The 22,756-nt window shown below is 44.3% G+C and overlaps 1 protein-coding gene across 1 annotated transcript in view; it reads right to left on the minus strand.

Annotated features, from left to right (window-relative positions):
* The window catches only part of ZNF706 (zinc finger protein 706), a 91,454-nt gene that overhangs the window by 16,929 nt on the left and 51,769 nt on the right, over positions 1-22,756 (minus strand). Inside the window, exon 2 of the mRNA XM_069621447.1 lies at positions 11,874-12,010. Within this exon, the coding sequence (XP_069477548.1) occupies positions 11,874-12,008 (135 nt within the window). The 5' untranslated portion in view covers positions 12,009-12,010. The remainder of the gene's footprint in view (positions 1-11,873; positions 12,011-22,756) is intronic.

The raw sequence follows: 22,756 nt of genomic DNA on the forward strand, positions 1-22,756 counted from the left end.
TTGATCCTGAAGATAGTTAGGAAATTGGTGGTGGGGTTAGCCTCTCATGGAGGCAGGAGATGGGGCCTCACGGGCTTCTCTTTGGTGAAGCCTTCACCAAAGAGATGAATAAGTTTGTGGGGACCTTCACCGTGCTCGAGAAGGCGTATGCATCTATACGTGATTTCTACCCAGTAGGGTTTTTTCCAGGGACCAGTCGAAGGGGGGGATTTTAGATGGGTGCTAGTCGATTTTCCCAAAGACCACCAATGGCCTATAGTGCAGTACTGGGATACAGACGCATGCTTACCAATAAAGGCAGAGGCTCCAGAAAACGCAGAGGCTTCCAGAGGCACCATGGTGCATCTACAGGTGAGCAGGCGCAGCGATACAACACCCGCCACCCGCCAGTAGCAGGGTTTCACACAAGCGTGGCTTCCCTCAAATGCACACTGCACGAGAGCCACCTGTTGGATGCAGAGCTACAAATGCTAGTACAGAAACAGGCGATAGTGCGCAAGCCCCAGATTTAGGGTTTGCGAAATAGGTTCTTAGCTCATCACAAGGTGCGGCTAGACACCAATCTTGGAGAGCACAGCTGGTTAGTTTACACGCATTTCAAGATTGAGGCAATACATCAATATGGGAGATTCTCAGAAAGGAAGACGGGTTAGCCAGGCTAGACCTTAACGCGTACTGCACCGTCCTTAATTAGGGTTTTCTTGGCGAGGGCCATCCTGGCAGTTCAAAAGCCTGCCTCTCCTCAGCCCATTGGGCCAAGTTAATGAAGCCGATAGTGGCACCATTGAGAGAAAGGTACGAGAATTATCATATATGGATGATATCCTGTTTATGGCAGAAGACAGACGCAGTTGCAAGCACAAGTCCAGTGGGCATCCACACCGAGGGTTCCTAGTGAACTGGGAGTCAGTGCTGACCCCCCAGCAAGGGGACATAATTCCTGAGTTTCGCGGTAGACACCAGCAATGCGATGCTAGAACTTCCCATTCACAAGATAAGAGTGATAAAGGGTTGTTCAAGAGATTGATAATATCACTTTGAAGTCTAGCTACAGTAGTTGGTCCACTAGCTGCTTCCATCCAAGCGATTTTTCCCAGTCCACTACATTACAGCCCTAATGAAGCTTAAAATCAAGCACCTACAGGAAGGCATGTGTTATCACCAGCTCATCCCGCTAGACGAGTAAAGCAGGATTAAGCCACAGTGGTGGCTCCACATCAGGGATGCATGGAACAGTGTGCCATATTTGGAGACATTAGAGCGCTCATCGGAGCCAGCTGCGAGCAGATCAGGTTGGGGCACCAGGAGCGGAGTTACAAACAAGGAGGGGGGGAGTGGGGGATGGCAATGATCTCCCGGAGAGCTACAGTTCAACTGCCTATTTCTATCGGGCTCTTTTGCAGTGAAGGGCTTTGTCAAGGGGGAAGCGTACTACTGTGTTCTGCTCGGGATGGACAATAGATCTGCAGTGCGCTACATCAACAAGCCGTTGGGGGTGGGGTTGAGCAATGCTCAGGGATGTTGGTGGAACTAGCGTAGGATTTCTGGCACTTGCCTAGACCAGAAGATCTCTTATCATGGAAATGTACCTGCTGGGGTTGCAGAACACCATCAGACTGGAACTACAAAGCAGATGGTATCAGGTAATATTATCCCCATATATATGGTCACCGTAAATAATATCGCCGGGAAAAGGTTGTGGCGATATTATATGGGTGACTATATATGGGGACAGAGGCAAATGCAATAATAACCGCCACAAAGAACAGCCATTTTTCGGTGATATTTTTGCATGGCGGGATTTTTGTGGCGACATTATTACATGGAACCAAGCAGATGGGGGTCCATTCAGTACGGACTTCTTCCCTTCCAGACTCACAACTACCATGGTACTTCAGTTGGGGGTCTGGACCTGGGAGCTCTAGGGACAAACACATTGCTGCAACTCTGGTCAGGGGACGTTACGCATTTCCACCTTTCGTGATGCTGGTGAAGACACGTTTCGCAGAGAGTGGAGGCAGCAATAGTGTTGCCAGAAAGGTGATCACAAGATTGGTCCAGTTCTGATGGGGAATCCTCAGCGTGAAATCTGAGGTAAGTTCCATCATACAGACCTGCGGACGGATCGGTCAGGAGCAATATAACCCCCCCCCCCCTTCCCAGTTCGAGAAGAGTGCTCCGATAGTGTGCAGAGTTTCAGGCACAGATGTTATATGGGTATTTCATAGAAAGCTGAGTTAATCAAAGTATCTTGGGCACCATCCAACACAAAGTGTTATAGTGCTGCATGGCAAACCTGGGAGAGATGGTGCGGGCAGCAGATTATTCATCCCGTTACTGCCTCTTTAGTACAGGCGATTAGCTTAGCAAGAAGAAAATAAGGCGTACAGGCCACGAGATAGTGGACGGTGCTCAGTTGACACCCAGCAGTAGTTCGGCTGATCAAAGGGGTGAAAGCAACCCCACTTAACCAAAATATTCCTCTTTGTGGGACGTCAATGTCATGCTCCAACTAACCAGTGGCCGAAAAAACTTCTGTCGGTACAGCAGCGGTATGGCAAATTGGCCACCTTACTATGCTCAGTATCTTGTAGATGTGTCAGACTTGAAAGCTTTAGAGGTTGACAAGAAAAGATTCTACGCGTAAGGGGAAATTGCGTTCAACATAGCGCGATGTACCAAAAGCAATCTCATACCCATACTTCACATATCAAGTTATGCGTAGCGCAGTACATCTAGCATTATGAGGCACTTACTGCAGAGTGCAGGCCACAGCGCATCTCAGCTTCTCATGGCATGTAGGAAAGTTCAAACCCTGGGGCTTCCACCACCATAGTGAGATGGGGGACAGAAGTAATGGCTCTAGCAGGCATTGATGCGTCAGTTTTTGGGGCACATTCTATCCAGGGAGCCATGGCTTCCAACGCTTTTGCAGCAGGCATTTTGTTACAAGATATCAAGAGTGCAGATTGGTCTAGCAACTACACATTTAAAACTTTCTATTTTAAGCCCATATTGGCTATAGCAGTGGCAGTGGTGATCTTTGAACAAGCCGAAAGCTTGCCTCTGGTCTTCACATAGAAGTGTTGTAGGTGCTTGAGAACGTTTAAGGGGGGAGAGGCATAGAAGCTGCATTGTAGATCGATTTTGCGACAGTGTAGATTGCAATTGAAATGGAGGCCTGGCGCTTCCCTTGTAGCCCAAAACAGAAATACATGGGTGAATACAGGAGCCGCTTGCAGCTTTGACAGCAGAGGGTAAGGCCAAATCCACAGTAATTCATAAACCTTTAATTGTCTCATATCAACAGCACTTTCTTTGGGAAAGAATTTGCCATACAAGGCCATGAGGGGGGCCGCAGGTTCCCCGTGAGCAGCTATCCCAGGAGAAGGAGGGCACCAGCCTCTGACCTTCCCCAGCCCAAATCCGAAGTTAGTGCCCAGATGCCCCTGTCCCAAGACCCCAAACTTCCAGAGTGTAGGTCCATTTCAGACCACAGACAATAAAGCGGTTAAGGTCACCCCCTCCACCCCCCCCCCCCATTTATCAGAAAGATCACAATGGAATATCCCAGGCCCGTGTGATTTGTGCTGCGAGTTGCCAGGGAGGGAAAGTAACACATGTAAGCCCATGGTGGGAAGAACTAGAACGGCGCAGACGCTTCTAGGATCGAGCTGGGGTTTGTAAGATTGTTTGACCTCGAAAGTAGCCTCTGCGCTCATGTCTGAAGCACCAGGTGCACATTAGGCCACAGATCTGTACTTTTAATTACCAGTTAAGAGCTGTGCGCCCGATGACGCATTAAGAATAACCCCATGTGGAAATAGACGAACAGGAGACGCTGGGACCAATGATCTGGATAGAGCAGGACGCCCATGTATAGGGTCACACCAACCAGCTACATGAATTTGTAACCTATGGGATGTACCTCAGTTGCGACACGTTTTTCCTTTATAAGCCATTGCCCACGTTGAGCATCAGAGCAGAGCCCTTAACTATTTTAATAAGAATATTTCTCCTTGCTAGACGTATGCTGGGCCTTTTTCCCCCCCTAGTGGGTTGATTTTTTCTGGGGTGAACGTTGAGGTTTCTCTACACTTACAGCACAGGGAGTCTGTCTTTTTTAATAGAAGCAATTGCACAGTATGGATTATGTGCTCATTTGTGTATAGCTGCTAAGCGTATTACCCTCCCTAACTGCCAGTTATTTCATGAGTCGAGTGTTTCCTTGGCACAGCCAAGGAGCAGAGCTCGGAACAACATTGTAAGGAAATGGGACTTTGTTGCAGAAGTTGCTCATAAGTGTCTGTTTTAGGACATCCAAAAGAAGATGAAAGGACCCAGGCACCGCATGAGAGATGGAGTGCACCCTAATAGAGAGGCAGGGCCCCTAGGACTGCCAGAAGGAAAGGAACTTTGGGGGAATCGTAGTTCCTTTTTTCACTCTTGTTTTGACAGTTGGTTTACTAATTGTGATGCTGGAAATGCATTAGAGGGACAGGGCCTCCATATCCTTGTCCTTTATCATGTATGTTCGGTCTTGTTTTCGGCGCATGAGTTCATGTGGGACTCCTGGTGGTGCGGCTCATCGTTTTGGTGTACAGACCCATGGGATACCCTTATGGCATCCATGGGTGGGGGGGTACAACCCTGTATCCCTAGTGTATGTTTTTGGGCACCCGTGTGTGGCCCACAGCAGGGTACAGGCTGGTGGCAGCTCCATGCTGGGTTTGACAGGTGCTCCGAGTATCCTCCATTTTGGGATACCCTGGAATCAGTTGATTCCTGATGGGAGACAAGATGGCCCCTGTGGCCTCTTGCTTTCTATCGCCCGTTACCTTGTGTTCAACGAAGTCCCGACTGTCACTTTCCCATGACTGGCTGTTGGGTGGAAGTTCCATGTAGGGTATTGTGGGGGGGGGCGGGGGAGGGATGGGGGTGTTGTGGGTACGGCTGTGGGGTGGGACCTGGTTGAATGGAGTGTGTGACGAATATGCATTTCATGTTATGGGCGTCTGGTATCTGTGTGAGTGACAATGACTGAGAAGCCCTGCTCGAAACTGGTATGAATGCAGTGTAGAGTGCTGAATGGCTGGGTGCTTGTCCAAATCCACATTCCATGTTGCGAGTGTCTGGATGGAGAATAATGGCCTGAATGCACTGTGAGCCTGATTGGCTGCCTGCCTGAATGCCCTCCTGAATGTTGCCGGAGTGTGACCCAGCAGAGTGAACGAGAGACAAACAGTATATCTGGGGACCTCCGACTGATTGAAATAGCTGAAGTTGATAGTTTATGCTTAATCTTGGAGCCCACTGGAACACCAGGATGCACAGGTTTGCTATAACCGCTGGAGGCCTGTCAAAGCTGTGTTGCCCAGAATCAGGAACTGCCCGACGCTGAGCCGCCAATCGGAGCCACAACGCTCCATCCATTAAGACACTTTGAATTAAAGGACGCTCTCTCTAGCACAGCCGACCGCTTTGTCCCGGCGTAGAAAGTAAAGGACGCTGACGTGCCGAGGAGCATCAGTCAGTGGGTTTCCCCGCCACCTGAAGACCGCAGAGACTCCGACTCTCAACGTCCTTGCTGGGCCAAAGTTCAGTGACTCTTTTGCAGCAACAAACTACAGTCATTGAGGTGCAGCACACGCCTCCTCTTCGCAGGACGTCCACGACTGATCGTCGACGAGCACCGCCAAAACCGAAGCTGCGGCCTCAACGTGGTAGAAAAATTGTAGAAGGAAATCAGACTGGAATAGACAATATATGGACTGAGCTTGTGTTATATCTTTATATTACGGGCTGCCCAGGTTGGGGGGAAACCATACTGAACTGTGCCTGACGCTAGGGGCCCAGTAATCTGCCAATCATTTAACCAACCTGCTTTACTCCTAGGTCTATTGTTGGTTCACTGCATAAACTGATTTGTATGACATTTGAACTGAGTATAGTTGATGCATTTTAAATGGAATCAAAGTGTAATGGTTGTACGACGCACAAAGTGTGTGATTGTGTACATAACGTGAGCCTATTTATATAAAGATCTGTGTTTTCACTGACAGTGTGTGGACATTCCTTTGTGGGTGCTTGTGGACTACACTGTACGTAAGAACCAGCCTGCATCACCTGAGAGCTTAAGCCTTGATTGCTTGTCCAACGTTAGAGAATCTTGGCTGGGGTATTATGTGCCTCTACTCTGCCATATAGAGTGCAGGAGTACAGACGCCCCCTCCAGTCTTTAAAATAGACTTTTTTAAACATAGTGTAAAGGGCTGCTGTAGAGGAGCAAATAAGTGAAGCATAATGTTTGTCTCTGCATCTTTAATAGAATCAAGACTTCCTTTGCTGCAAGCTTTGACAATCTTTGAAAGAATTTAATAAACCATGTTAAATAAAGTCCTTGAAGAGATGGAAGAATTTGGAACGATACAAGTGTCCTCTAGACCCTCCTAGTTTTGGCGTTAAACAGATTCGAAGGACAACATTATGAAAATGAACATTTTAAATAGTAAAGATCGTTCTTACCAGAAATGTGGAGTCTTTACAAAGTAATAAGGGCATTTCCCATGTGGACAATGCATGTGTTGTAAGCAGACAAGAAAGGCCATGAGGAATTGGCTTAAGCTCAGTTTCAAGGGAGAAACTGAAACAGGGTGTATGCCATTTGGCAACCTTTTCAGAAATTGTATATAGGAAAGGAAAGTTTTAACGTAGGATCGCTTGGCATAAAAGTTGCATAAAGAATAAAACACTGAAGTCACAACATTTTTTAGGTGAGTAGCATAATGTGACAAGTTCACTTGGACACTGATACTATAAAATAAATTTGGAAGAGTCATAGGGCCCGGTTGACGAAAGAATAGGAACTAATTGTGATGCAGTCATAAAAAGACCTAAATGAGTATTGAGTGGCATAGATCTAAATAAAATATCGTAATGAGGTTTAAGACTATGCGCTTGTGTGCTCCGACAACTGGATGATACAAATATGAATGCAAGGAATCTGGAGAGATCATTAAAGTAAAGCAGATACTGTGCATTATTTCAACAGATACAGGTGGAGGACCATTTTAATATTGCATGCAACACAACAACGTATGATAAAATGGAGGTAACTCATGGTTGAAGATTACACCATCTACATTGGTAAGTTAGTAATGCATCATTAGACTTAGTTTCACGTAAGCAAGCAGCCTATGGGAAAGCTTTCAATATGAAAGTTCGAGATTTGTATTGTTAACAGTGCATTTACAACTTGATGTAGTTTTGGGCGAATTATTAGTACAAATGGAGATTCTTGCATCGGCACCGTTAGTTTGGGCTAATAGGAGTCTGGTTGTATAGTAAAAATGAAACATCCCCATCAGCCAGTGAGGTTGAGATACTGAGCAACACCCTTAAAAAGGTGCATCCCAGGGGAAGCAGGCTGGCAATTCACACTTCTTGGAAAAACAGGGACATGCAACCGTAAACACAGGAGACTCCAGAGGAATCAGTTTGGCATTTTGGGACATTCAAATGTGGGTGTGACAAGTGGTGGTCTAAGTGGAAGGCAGTCATAGCAGAGCTCAGAGGTCTAGGGCTACCAGAATTGTTGCCTTTGTGACTGCATGAAATAGGAGTAAAGTTACCATTCAGACTCATCCTGTGCAGTGGTAATTGTTTAATCTTAAATGCTGCCAAAATGGATAACCTTATAAAAAAAAGAAATCAGGTTATGGATGGCTCATGTACCTGTGCAAAATGTTACGACCTGTTCAGGTAGAACAAGAATAGTCTCCACAAGACCTGGCGCAAAAGTAATCTACACCACAGCTGGCTGTAAAATTAATGACTTCAAATCGCAGGCAAAAGTGGGTGGAAGCAAGCCGCACATGGAGCCAGGTGAATCCATCGAGACTGGCAATACTAATTCTTTATTAAACTTGTGTTTGTCTTTGTAAGCTGAAATCCACTAGCAACCTATTCTCTTTGCTCGAATTTAGAGCAAGAGGGATCACCCAGTTTTACGCTGGATAGTAGTACAATGAAAGGATCAGTAGTTATCTACTGTTATTGCTATAGGGCTGTATGGGAAGGTCTCTGCGCAACCCAATTAAGGAGAGTTTAAAGCCACTAGAAAGAAACCCTCTCCTTTACCTGTTGCTGAAGAGTTCAAATGAAGATAAGCTGTTGAAATCCACCTTGTTAGTAGTGCTTGAAGTTCAGGCTAATAACAAAAGGCCCGATTCCCTACCTTCTAGAAGAATTCTGCGACAAACGGCGAAAGTTAAGGGAAGAATAGTTCAGACATCCAACCTCGATTCATGCTCTGAGGGGGCCAGTGATCTGGTATCTTTGAATGAGCAGAAAAAAAGTGCAGCTATCAAAAAAGCTAGCAGAAAGGCAGCAAGACGGTTAAGATTGGATAATAGAGCAGATAATTTGACCTCATGGCTTCTTAGCAGACGGGATAAAACGTAAGAGGAACAAACGTCTCTGCAAGAGGATGCGTTTGATGAATTGGATCAAGGTGAGGGGATGCAACTGATACAGGACCAGACCACCACCACACACACTAACGAAATTCAGCCAACTATATCAAAGCCCCCGCTGCACTCCCAAGAGCGTTGGTGGTTATGGAGACTGAAGCCGGTCACTTACCGGCAAAATCCTTTACTCTTACACCTCTTTAAAGACTAAGCAACCGTTGAACAGAAAAGCTCTACTTGTGCCATTTCACCACCTCCCTTCCTTGCGGGTACTGCAGAGTAAAGATTTTGAATTTGTGGAGCAATTGGCGCATGGGGCAATGCCATATACAAAAGTCCACTGTCGGGATGCAGAGGTTGTGGCTCTGGTGAGGAGTAGTGCACAATCTTTTGAAGAGAGATTGATAGAATCAATTAGAAAAAACCTGGCCCCAGTCCATTATTAATCAAGCGACGACTACCAACACATCTCCTTAAGTAAAACGGGACATGGACACTGAAGAACCACTGGGGATGTTTCATTTCTTCCAGCTCCCTCAACACGCTCCTGAAAATAGCATTACTATAACTTCATGGAATACTCGTGGCCTTGTCCATTTCTTTTTGACAACGGCTCCTTTGGATATCTATTTTTTCTACAGGTATGGGGTGGGTTACGTTTGATTGCTGTGTGTTTTGACAGTCTGGCCCCTAGAGGGACAAAAAGGCCGACCCATGGGGCTAGGGGGTTAATTACAATGTGCTCAAAGACATTTAAGTTAAGAGTTAGTACAAACCCTTATGTTTTGTTGGTGGAAGTGTGTGAGGACTGAGAATGGTCTTGAATATATATGAACCTCTTGGGGGACAGCAGACTGATTTGGTATTTACAAGACCCTTTCGACCTATGCTTCTGGAAGTAAAGTCACCCACTTATTGATTGGGGCGAACTGAACTCCAGATGCATTTATAATACGTATTCCGATAAAGACACCCTTCTCAGATATTGTATAAACAAGCAAGTCCGATCTGACTTCTGTAAAATGGGTGGAGAATTTTAGTTGGATGCAGGTCACCATGATGAAATAATCTCAGGTGATGTCTCCACTATCCAAACTTTGATGATCGGTTATTTATAATGCACCAGTGTTTCAAGGTGCAACTTGGATGTCCAACAAAGCCTCCACTTTATGGAAGTGAGAATTCGGGAGATGGCCAAATGTAGGTCGGGCGCTTTTCTAAAAATAGTGTTCATGCCTTACTTTATTACTATGAATGTGAATATTATAACTAATATCGAAATTGATGTGGTGGGTGAGATCAATGTGAATAGAGGCCTGAACGGTGTGCGGGTCGGATAGAAACATCTTGGCCATAACAAAACATGTGTCCGGTTTTGAAAAAGTGTATGAGCAATACAATTGCCCGGATTATCTTTTGGATAATTATCAGCTTGATCATGAAATCCCCACCCTAGTTTTAAAAATAATAAAAATGTACATTAATATGACAATATTGTAATAGGGGAAGAGAACAGATCAGAAAGGTCTTTCAGAAAGGTCTTGCAGTTGTACCCCACCACACCCAATATCGGAACTGGAGGAAGCAACATTACAGGTCAGGTTATTTTGCACATAAAATCTTCGTAGTGAATTCCCCAATTAGGCAAGCAATTCCTAAGTACTCTCTACATACTGTTCATCAACTTTGCTGCAGCGTATCATTAGGCACAGCTAAAAGTAATGAGTATGCCTACCCAGCTGATCTATGCATGTCAATTTCAACCTCTTCTTGGCAGATGTAGGCAATTGTTTGAGTGATGTCTGCAACTCTCGCTGAAAAATTGGGCATGGAAAGAATTCCATACTTGGCCTATGCCGATGATTTGGCAATTTACGATTCAACACATAAGCATTAGCAGAAGTGCATCAGCAATGGTTGACTATGCAAAAGTCAATGATTTACACATACTTTCAGAAATTTAAACTAATGAGATTTTGAACCGTCAAGGGAAGGCAGAAATCCATCTCTACCCCTGGAGGTTACATGTATACGGTTTCTAGCTATCAACACTTGGGTTATGACGCAACCAATTAAGAGTAGGGATCTGGGAATGTTTAAAAGGCGACATTTCAGGGCCACATATATGATGCTCTTTAAAGAACTTCATTACTAATAAAGCTGGCTTTTACCTGCCAGTGTAGTTACGGTATACCGGTAAAAGCTAGTCTCTAGCATCGGTTATGCCTTGGAATGTTCATACACCAACTCAACAGGATGGGCGAGTGATATATATGGCGAAATATATTGGGGTAATCTAGAGCTACTCACATACAAGCGGTTTGAATGGATCTCGGTATAACCTGCTATAGTACTATACTTATCAATAGAGGTATACGCCATTTAAAAATGTGTGCTGCAGGGAATTACTGGTCTCTAGAATGAAATGAATGTGGTTGCTCCATTGTCCGAGTTCGAAAAGCTAAATGTGCTGTTTGAGACGATCGCACGGTCCGACTGGGAAGAGAATTTGGGTGCTTTTGAACTCCTTTAAAAAAAACTCCATAATGGGACTTGTCCAACCAACAACCATGTCCATGTAGGCAGACTATCCTCATTGAGAGGGTGTTGGATTGTACTTTCTCTACCGACATCCAAAGAAATACGTCTCACAATGTCCCTGCCCTAAGCTTAGGATATTTATGAAGATAAATGTAAATAAAAATCCAGTCTTGGCTGTTAAATAGCTTGGGTGGGAATGTCCAAGGATGAGCGGTACTGTTGGCTTTGTAAAGCTTCTGGCATGACTAAGACATGTGTTGACTGTCGGCAAGGTTATGTTTAAATACTATATGAAGTACAGACACCTTGCACAAGGTTTTTCAGGTGGTCCAGAGTGAGCCATTTTGGCAGAATGGCATTTCAGGATGCAGTGTTGGTAGGGCCATTGCCTCCTCATGTGTGTGGATTGCTTTTGAGAAGGAACTGAATTTGGAAAGTAACGCATAGCATTGGGGGCTTACTCTTTGTATTTGGGGTTTGCACAGTTATCATAAAGTGTCCTTTGTTTGCGAATGGTAGTGATATGAATTGATGTTTTTAACTTTACTGTATGAAAAATATTGATGGGATATTTTGTTTTCTCTTTTATGTAAGGTTTTAACGAGCTATATCAAATAAAAGTATTTTTTGTGTGGGTTTGGCAGAAAGTCCTTTAAAAAGGGATTGTTGCATATACACATTTGAGTGGAACACATGCAAGTTCATGACAAGGATACAAGGCAGATTATCTGTACTTGTGATTGACAGACTTTCACCCACGTCCTACTAATTATGCAGGCCTGCAAACGAGTTTCACTTGAAGCTCTATCCTACACGGATCTCCATTTAAATGTGAAGAGTAGTAGATAAGGGGGTTCTTACCCGGCATACAGCACAGGAATATACTAATGCAACTTTGGCAGCCGCCTTCTGATCATGTCCTTGTTTCTTTTTTGCTTCAGCTTGCTTTTTGGCATTCTTCTGCTGAGACTGAAATTTCTGGTGTCCACGAGCCATAGCTACCAAAAAAAGAAGAAATGTATGATAAAACAAGGTTTTCCAAAAAGAACAGTGCACACCACTAAAAACCTGTGCCCGAATGTAGGTTTCTAGCTGGTTGCAGGGCATGAACTGCGTGCAGTACCTAGTGATCTGTTAGCCAGTACTCAGATCAGTTTGTGCAGAAGGTAAGACTGTCAATGCAATCCACTAACATAGCCTAAAGGTGCACACATGCCATCTAGACACCTACACGTGCATTGGCTAGCAACATCTGTAAAGGACAGAGGGGCCTAAGAAAAGACCAGAAATGTTTACATTTCTAGTCTAAATCTAAAGATCCCTGTGTGCCATGTGCACTTAACTGATGCAGGCATACAGTGGAGCAGACGTAAAGGTATTGTGCTACAAAGGCTGATGCAGGCATACAGTGGAGCAGCCGTAAAGGTATTGTGCTATAAAGGGGGTGTATATATCGATTTTGTTCCTTCAACCGGTTTCCATACAGTACCAAACGCTCTAGTAGTTTCAGAGGACCCAAGCTTGTTGGTGGAGTGGCACAATGTGGCAGCGTTAGCTAACCTTTAGGGTCTGAAGGAAAGCAATTAAGCCAAGAGAGCAATGAGGCAATCAGAGGTAAACAGGAGAAGCGCTTTTTGCAAATCACTCCACACAGATTTAGCACAATGGGCAAATTGATTTGGCACAAGGTGTTCAGAAACCTTAATCTCCCCAACCATCTCAACATGGCCCTTCCTTCAATCAGAACATCTGGGGCAGGCAAACATCCCCTGTGCCTTCTGCAAAAAGTTTAAGCATGCTCACAAAGTTGCATGCTCACAGATCCTACTTTTATATGCAATGGATGACGGCCGCCCGGTTTGCAATAGGCCACTTATGTAGACATTTACTGTGCAATTTGACATGGAATCCTTGCTACCGTCATTTCAATAGACGTAGCAAGTATTTCAAATGTAATCCGATAAATTTAAGCTGGAAAAAAAAAAGAGCTATTTGGCTCTTGATTAATACTGGTCACATTTGAGTGAAATTTAAAAAGACGCAACAAGAGATTGCAGTTTGCTAAAGAGCAGGACATACAACCTTCACAGCATTCCAGATTAAACAGAATACAATGAGCACAGGGCAAAAAAAAGTCAAGTAACAAGCTACTAGCCAGCCACAGGTTATATGCACACGCAAACAATTTACTTGCCAAGATAAATATCACTAGCCAAGTGGTCGTGGAAAGTGTACATTTTACACCCTGCCAAGAGCATATGCTTGCACGTTGAATCGTCTCAGTTTATGGTCCCAATCAACAGCAGGAGCAGTTTTATGTTAGAACCTATCAAATAACTATTTCAGAAAGGGGCGCTCATCATAGGAGGGTACTGGAATGTGGTGATAAATGCAGATTTAGACCATCTAGTCCCACTGACACTCAAGAAGCGTGCCTATCACCCACTCCAACAAGCTATACCAGACCTGAACTGAAGCTATTCGGAGACAGTTTCCACAACACGAGATATTGCACACATTTCTCACACGTTCACCAGTAGCTACTCGAGACGGATTACTTTACGATTGCAGCCCACGTCATCCATCTCCCACCCCTTCAATTTATCTTACCAGTGTCTCCGTCATTGACCCATCCGGTTACAGCTAAATTTGGGAAGCCAGCAAGCCCTTCCATTGGCGTACCAATGATTCTGGTGGAGATCGAAGACCGACCTACTGGGTCCCCGAGTACACAATACTTTTTGGAAAATACAGACACTGAAACCTCACAATATGGAAGGCCTTCAAACCCATTAGAGGAGATCAGTCAGGCTTCAGCAAGGAAGAAAATATCACAGGTCAACAGAAGGTAGAGAAACCAGTGCATGCACTGGAAACCCAGTACAAACATGAGGGCGCAGAAACTATAAAGACAGCTACATACCCAGTTAAAGACCACAAGAGCAGAGGAAGTTATTAAAAACGAAATCGTATTATCTCAACACTATCAATAAGGCATTGCAGCAGTTATTCTAGAAGCTAAAAGAGAGCGCTTAACACTACAGGACAGGGGGGAATGTACAAAATTACTGAACCTGCTAACAATATTAAATAAATCTGTCCCACGGAGATCAATTAGAAGAGCATAATAGTCCTTCATCCAGGCTGCAGTGCTCCAAAAACTGTTGGGACAAGATTTGGAAGCCCCAATTTCCCCATAGAAAGTTACAGGTCAAAAAAAGCTAACCAAGAAATAAGGCCTCGGCCCAGATGGATCATCAGCCTTCTTCTATTCTCGTTGGTATCAATTCCACACTTGGGTCTCTTAACGACGCAATCACCCCATTAATGGGAGAATGGACCATCATTGCTTGCAAGTGAGAATCAGACTAAATGCGGTGCCCAATTACGATGCCCTGATTTACTCCAAAATATTAGCAATGCTGTTGGTGACGGTCCTCCAGGGCCTTAATCATTGACCAGACATGCTTCAGCCCAAGGAGACAAGCTCAGGATAACATCTGCAGAGCGATTGACATCAATGGGTGAAGCAGGTGGATGCAAGAAGGCATTTGACCATATCAATTGGACATATGTCAAGAAAGTATTGCATCATTTTGTGGTCAGTGCCATTTTTCTAAAAATATATTCCCATCCATGAGGCGACACTGAACGGCCATTCAAAATAAAACTACACCAAATCACATATTTTGAACATTACAGAATCTGCATTTGTGCAACACCTGGAAAACGAAATGGCTTTCAATGGAACCAGGATTCCCAAGCAGTTCACCCGTCAACCGCTCACACGTTCATAACAGAATATTCCAACATTATGTAAGAATCTTCAAGACCATCGAATACGCCTGGTTGGGCAGAATCGCAGCAGTAAAATAGGATCTTGTATATGATGCAGGCCCATTCGACAGTGATCCCCAAAAAAGGCACTAGAAAACACATTTTTAGATTCATATGGGCCAAACGGGCACCTAGAGTATCGAGCTATACTAAGATGGCTACTAAAGAACAGGGGTGGGGGTCACCAAGTTATTTATATGCTGCCCAACTAGCCACGGTTCGAGACAATCATTCTCACCATAATACCAAACAGTGCACAAGATAAGAGCAAATACAGGATTGGTGTTGGCTCTCTCCTGGGGGCCAGACATCTTACTGAATTACCGACCAGAAAGGCTTGGATTTATTATTGGGACAGAGCAGGGAGGATTAGAATACAACTATATTCCCCACACCACTCACTACAATTTCTGGGAAATCTATAACAACTCCCCCGTCCCCCAGACACTATAATCCTTCAGTTAGACGGGCTAAATGGGATGGGTCAATTAGGTGAGAGATCTCCATCTTTTAACAAATGCAAGCTATCATTTCTTCTACTGCAGTGTTCGAAATTGAGGGGAGCTATGTCTAGAAGCGCCTGGTTATCTTGACACCAACATACCAGTAGCTACTTTTGGCTCCCCACGCTAAATTATCCTGAACAAAGACCCATCTGAATGTAACTGTGCGTTTGGAACAATTAGGACATATCTATACTACATTTAAACCAGATCAACCAGCAGCACACTGCCAACCTGAAAGAAAACCAGCCAGATAAAGGAGCAAGCTTCAGTTCACAAGACCTACCCTTAAGAGGGACAGAAGGAACCACGAGAGGGAGACCTCAGGACGCACCATATTAATTGAAGAAACCGTTAAACCCACAATACCACAATACTGGGATTCGATTCCGTGACAACCCCATTAGGCAGCACTATAAGGAGCCAAGGGATAACCCGTTGGACTAAATGTTTAGTATGAAGAGTGGCAAATCGTCAGTCTTCAACCTGAATCCTAGAAATACATTTTTCAAATTTGGAAACTTAGTTGCTCAAAACAGAATGTACAACTATGTATACTATGCATGAACAGGAGATGAACTTTTGAGAAAGATTGGACAAATGTATTTATGTTGCAATTAGGAAGGATTGTACCAATTGAATTACATCATTACTGCAACTGTGCCTTAAGAAAGCCCGGGGGGGGGGTGTTGAACCAGTTGCACATGCCTCCAAATGGAGCATGTTAGCACTTTGTATAGAATTATAATTTGGAATGTGTAAACTATTGTAATTTCACTTTGGTTCAGAGACCAATTAAAGCTCACTTGTAGGATGGATTACTTTAAGCAACAAGCTAATGTGAAAGGTATTCGTACTGCACACTGTTACCATCGAGTGGTCCCCAGCTAGTAGTGTGTAGTGGAAATAAAGAGTTGCAATGTCCTGTTAGCAGCTTCAGTTCGGTTTTCACCGTTCGCACTGACCCGAAAACCACACTTAAGTTCAGCGAATTACCATGTGCTGCTGGCTCTGCAGAGAAGTGGTTGTGTACGTTTCTGTATGCAAAGTGTATACGGAAAGTTGAGGTTTTAAAATTGTGTAAGCAAGCAGGCTTTCCTTACCTCTTTGTCTTTGCGTTTCTGCGCTCAACATCTATGATTATCCTGTGTGGTATGTGTATCTGGCTGATATGTGTATCTGGCTGAGGCGGGCGCCCCCCCCTACCCCGCCCTGTGGTTGGCGAGGTTTAGTTTAGAGTATTTTTGTCCCTCCCTGCCCATCTGGGTGCAGTTGGTCCTTAACTAAGTTTCCTCTGCAGGCTAGCTGTATGTGGACATGGGGATCCAAGATGTCCTACCCCCGCTCTCTGGTCAGGGAATATTAAGTTAAGGGTCATGGATTCCTCCCTGGATTCTTCTTTCCCACTGGGTCTATGCTTCCTAGTCATTTCCTTCTGGTTCTCAAAATGGTAGACCATGAGAACACCTACATTCGAGATTCCTAAATAGTGGGAGAAGGCCTAGGTTACACAGAACAGTAGCCAATGTCCATGTTAAAGAGCATTTACATCGCGCGCAATCACCACCGGTGCGGTTCCCCGGTACTCAGCAGCGCTGAAAAGCAAGGTGGTAGGGTAAGTTAAGACATAGCAGGAGAAAGGGCAAGAGAGCTGCGATGTGCAATAAGCCATTAGGATAGTAGGATCTCTGGGGAAGTTGTTGGTTTTCCCATCGTGACAAGTTCCTCTCCCCATGTGATCATCCTGCAGAACACCACCCCCCCAGGGTCAGGAAGTGTCAACCTGAGAAGGGCCCCAGGTCAGGTTTTCATCACAGGAGCTAGGCGCTTTGTGAATACTCTGGGAGAAGACTGCCACCCAAGGGTAATATCCTGAACTGGAAATGCCCCAACTTTGCAGCCACTCACAGAAACTGCTGGCGATTCCGCCCAATGGTGCATGACCGTAGCATAGAAGGCGTCCTGTAACTGACCCCTTTCAAAACATGCAGCACCATCTTCCAAGAGGATTACCACACTGAATGTTCGCAGTATCATGAATTGGTTTACAGGCTTTGCACCATTATTACTGAAAAGAATCCCTGTACCTTCCTCTGCCTGAGGAACCCTTGATATCAACCTCTTCTCAATTCTCTCGGTGGTTCCATCATTGCCTTCTTATTGGCTTTGTTTGTTCCTTGATGCTGGCGTCATTCTTGTGCCTGATCTCAGCAGGGGGGGGGTATTATATAGCTCTTCACTGTTGGCACCCCATCTGGGTCTTGTGGAGAACTGGGTCTTAGTCGAACCCTTTGTGTTCGAGGCCTGCAGCATGTTTATTTGCTTGGAACACTGCAGAACTTTTCCTCCAAGATGTCCCGAAACAGCGTGTTGCCATCAAAAGGGAGTTTCAATGCAATTGCTTTCTGATGCCCTTCTGTGCCCCAGTCTCATGTACATGTGACTGTGCCAAGATTGTTGACCCGTTGCAATGACTGATTCTCCCATGATGTGATAAATAGCAACTGTACTTGGTTTTTGAATGTCCACCAGAATCTGAGTACAGTCCAATTGGTCCAATGCATTTTTCCATTTCTTCAAGCCCCTTAGCACAGTTTGTGCCAGGTACGTTGGCTCGTAAGGCATTACGAGTCCCTTTATAGGCCCTCTTTGTAATGAGTACCTTCTTGTCAACAGAATCCCTGATGGCTTTTTCCTCTGCCGCCATAGAGGATCTGCATAGAATGGCATCTACCTCCATCGATTGCGGTAAAATGGCATCTACTGCTTCTAATGGATAGAACTGTGACATGAACAAGTCACAGAAATACGTGCAGAATCCCTCCAGATCCTTCCATTCCCTCAAGATCTTGATGGGCGATTTCAGGGGCTAGGGGATGTATCTATTGTCTTTGGATCTGGAGTTCTTACACTAGTGTCAATACATCCCACAAAAACTAACGTATGGAATAAGCAGACTATGTTGCACAGGAATACCAGGGACCCGACCAGGGAACGTATGGTTCCTCTAAGAAAAGAAAAAAAAAGAATCTCGCGTCTGCTAAGGTCACTAACTCACTAGCCCTCCTCAAGACGAATTGCTTGGTTCGCTGGAGAACTTCAGGAAATCATATGCTGAAATGTTTCTACGCTTGGAGCAACCTTTCCTCCTCCTTTTTAGCTACTAAGAGCTGCAAAAGATTATAAAGATGCGATAAGAAAAACAGTTTTAATAGCATTACTAACAATATGCAACTAAGGCGCTTTTTAAAACATTAAAAAGAACAAGCTATCCTTTTAGGCAGGAGACATCAAATATCAAGGGTGCAGTCTGGTTTAACTATCCAGGAAGCAATGCAGGGCAAGTTTGACAAAATTAGATTAGATATTGTAAGTAAAAAGGCTATGTACCTAGACACCACATGAGCTACCAACCAAATGCACCCGTTTTTAAGTCCTAGAGTTTTCTTTTACTCCTAAAATGGAGGAATTGGCAACTATTATTAAGCAACTTAATCCTACCTCGTGCAAAGGGGACCGCTGCCCTCATTTGCAGCTATTTAGTTGGATGCAATTTGCAAGTTCCTCAATGCATCTTGCCAGAATTTGGTGCCCGCGGATTTAAAAAACGCATGGATCACACCCATTAAAAAACCCAGCCTCTCCGAGGATAAACCACTGAACTTTAGACCCATTACGAACATCCCTTTTTTATTGAAGATTCTTGATCGAGTGGCTTATGTCCAGTTAACTGCCCACCTGAATGCTTATCCCATTCTTCATCCACACCAATCAGGTTTCAGGCAAGGGTATGGAACAGAATCGGCCCTCCTGTTACTCAAGTCTAAATTGATTGACTGTATGGATAGAGGCTTGCTACCTCCCCATATGCTACTAGACCTCTCAGCTGCCTTCGACCTGGTAGATCACTATATTGATCCCCAGGTTGAAGGAGGTGGCAAACCTCTCTAACGGGGCAGTCACGTGGCTTGCTTCTCCAGTGAGGCGGAATCTCCACCAACCATTTCAAAATGGTGTGCCACAGGGAGCCTCCCTTTCTCCCTGTCTGTATAATATGTTAACTTCCATTTTTATCAATTGTCTTGAACTGGCATAGAGTTCACTAATTATGCTGATAATTCAGTGCTTGATAACATTCATCCTTCTCAAAGCTTCCAGATAAAAGGTTATCTTAACAAGGTATACTCCACTGTAGAAAATTGGATGCTCCAGAATTAGCTTGCTCTCAATAAGGACAAGACAGAGCTCATGGTTGTGGGCTCTCAAACACTTGTAAAAAATTAGGTCCAGCCTATAAGAGCTTTAGCCTAAAGGAAATTAAAATTAGCACAGAAACTAGGGTTAAAACATTGTGTGTAGTGTTGGACCAACAGCTTAACATGAAAGAGCACACCAGTTCTATTGCGTCATCTTCTGCATATTACCAAACTCCTGGCACATCTTCGCCCTTTCATTACCCAACAGAACGCGCACGTAGACTATTGCCAGAGCAATATTGGGTGCAAAAATACAATTAAGGAGAATGCAAAAGATTGCATGTTGTGCAGAACAGTGCAGCGAATGGTTAAGGGCATTGCGTGTAGAGATAATATTTTAGAGGCCTGCAATAACCTTCACTGGCTTCCGGTGGAATCTAGACTTGCATACCGCCTTGCTCTTCTTGTATGCAAATCAAATGTCAACGAGGCAAGATGCTGGAGTACCTTCATGCATGGATTAGTGAAAAGGGCTCTCAGGAGCCCAAGATCTAATAATACCAATTTGTTTCATACTCCGAAATTAAACAGTGAAGGCCAGTACAACAGCTTTTTTGCATGCTGCTCCTAGAATCTGGAATGACTTCCCCCTTGTGCTTCGGAGAATGAAATCCATTGAGGTTTTTAAAAAGGAAACTCAAGACATGGCTTTTTAACTAACTTTTTTAGTACTTCAAGGCTAGCCAAGACAACTAAAAACTGATGTTTGTGTGTGCATGTCTTTTTGGCACCCTTAAGCCTTCAGACAGCGAAGTACAAATTACTAAAGGAAAGAAAAGGAATGGTCTTGTCCAACGATTCCATTGCCTCCGACACTTGTCCTACTTTCCACCTCTTTTCCGTCCAGGTCTTTTCACATGACATTCCCTTTTCCTAGGAGTTGGTAGGTGACCAAGGGAATGAGAATCTCAAGAAGGATGTAGGGGAGTATATTGAAAATTAGAACAAAGTCAGCCTTTTCCCTGCTTAATCTTGCTGTACCCCAATCCTTTTTTTGGGACATCCTATAGGTTTGGTGAGGTTTTTTTCTATGTACCCTCTTTCATCTCTCAGCAGATGTGCTGATATCCCAGATTGAGGTTCCCCATATGATTTGTCCTTCCTCTTGGAGGATCTGGATTAGTTGCAAATTCAGATGTGCTCACTTCTTTGACTGCCTGGCAATATGACATTACCCACATCTGGGTCACAGAAATACTTTACTACTCGTGTGCAAAGACAGAGCCCAGCCACCTAATATGGCACCATTCTTTTTATTTATTTTATTGAGCATTTGTAAGGCGCTTTATACAACAGAATCACGTTTCAAAGCACCACAAGGCTAAATGGGAAGGGAACATGGGCAAGAACAGTGGCAGACAGGGCGGGAAAAAAGCATATATATATATATATATATATATATATATATATATATCTATCTATCTCTTGGTCCTACTAGGCCTTCGAAGTTTATTGAATAAAAAAAGTGTGGGTGAGCAGAGGCGGGAAGTACTAAGGGGAGCCAGGAGGAGAGCCTCAGGCTAAGTGCTATGGCATTACAACCGCACATATTCAAGACTATTCTAGACAGTAACCTTGTGATGCTACCCCCTCCATCCTCTGGTAATCATGCTCTCGATAATGTTCCATCCCGGACTTGGCTTTCAAAACCTGTTAGGTTGTCTCTCTAGCCGACTTACTCTTCTGGGCACAGGTCATGCTGTGGCTTACTCTTCTGGGCACAGGCTGTGCTACCAGCACCAAATGCGCTCACTCAACTGAGCCACACGCTCGGGCCTCACCTCCCTAACAGCCACCTCCTCAGCATGGATATTGGTTTTCCCAATGATTTGCCATCACTTAACATTCGGACTAGAGTGCCCAAGTCTTCAAGCGGTCCACAGGGAAAAAAAAAAGTTCAGCTTCTTTGCTGCTGGTATCCAAACTTCAAGGTGACTTCACCAGATGGGTTGCACATTCCCACTGTATGCTGTTCCATGGCGGTCCTACACTCATCCAGCAATACTGGAAAGAAGCGCCTTCGGATATAAAGACAAGAACAGGTGTGGGCCCGGTTAGAGCCTGTATACATTTTTAAATAAGGACCCAGAGGGCTGCTAGAAGTTATCCAGTAAGTTCTAAGCTGGTGACACATCTCGTTAGAAGCCAGGGTTACAGTAGCACATTGGATACGGACTAAAATCTGGATATTCAGAAAGTTGTATAGGATTTGGTTTGGAGTGGCCATGGACAAAATTGAGGCCTCCATTAAGAGTTATATGCCAAAATACCTAGAGGTTTGGTACCCATTTATCCAACACAATGACTTCCCCAAACGTACACCATAAGCCCCATGATTTGCCAGTATGTACGTTAATACAGCTAGGTCCAGGAAGTTTAAGGGAACTAACATAAGTAACGAATCTGTGATAGGAGTAACGTGGGAATCAAACCTCTCGATAGGATTGTTCCAACACCTTTGTTTTCTTCACCCCACCCCATTTTATTTTTAGAGCCAACAGTTAATTACGCCTGCTGGTGGGGCTGAATGAAGAGGCGAGCATCGTACAAAAGTTGCAGCATATGTGCTAGCAGAAGACTTGTAACTGACAAATTATGATCATTTTTGCCGGTATTGGAAATATACAGCGCAATTTGCAGTTTACAGATTTTTTTTTTTTTTTTAAACCAGCTCCTAGGCATCAGGAGCTGCCTCTGGTGAACAAGGAGCAAGTGCATAGTCGGCGTGTCACGGTATTAGTTTTATGGCGGTACGATAACCAGGATATACCGTCATTTGGCAAGAAGGTTATCGCGGTATAGCAGGTGAAGTTAACCAATCTTAAAAAATATTTTCTAAAAAAAGGTCATAAATTTTCAGATTTATCATCACAAAGAAAACCAAGCACCCAAGGCCAGAATTGGGCTTTTCTACGTACTTTCCACTGAAATGCCCCCCTGGCTTCCAAACACATGTGGAGAGGAGGATGGGGGAGCCCTGCTGTGACTGGCAAAGAAAACTGAATAGCTTTTCTTAAGTGGTCATTTGGGCTTTTAGCTCCCCCACTGGCTACTGGTGAAGATGAACATGTTGCCATCTTTATAACCTGCATGCCACAGATCAATGGAGGCTGATGGTAGTGTACGCTTGTGCGCACACACACACACA

The sequence above is a fragment of the Ambystoma mexicanum genome, chromosome 5q (genome assembly GCF_040938575.1).
Source record: "Ambystoma mexicanum isolate Mex_15411 chromosome 5q, UKY_AmexF1_1, whole genome shotgun sequence".
In the NCBI taxonomy this organism is placed as follows: domain Eukaryota; kingdom Metazoa; phylum Chordata; class Amphibia; order Caudata; family Ambystomatidae; genus Ambystoma; species Ambystoma mexicanum.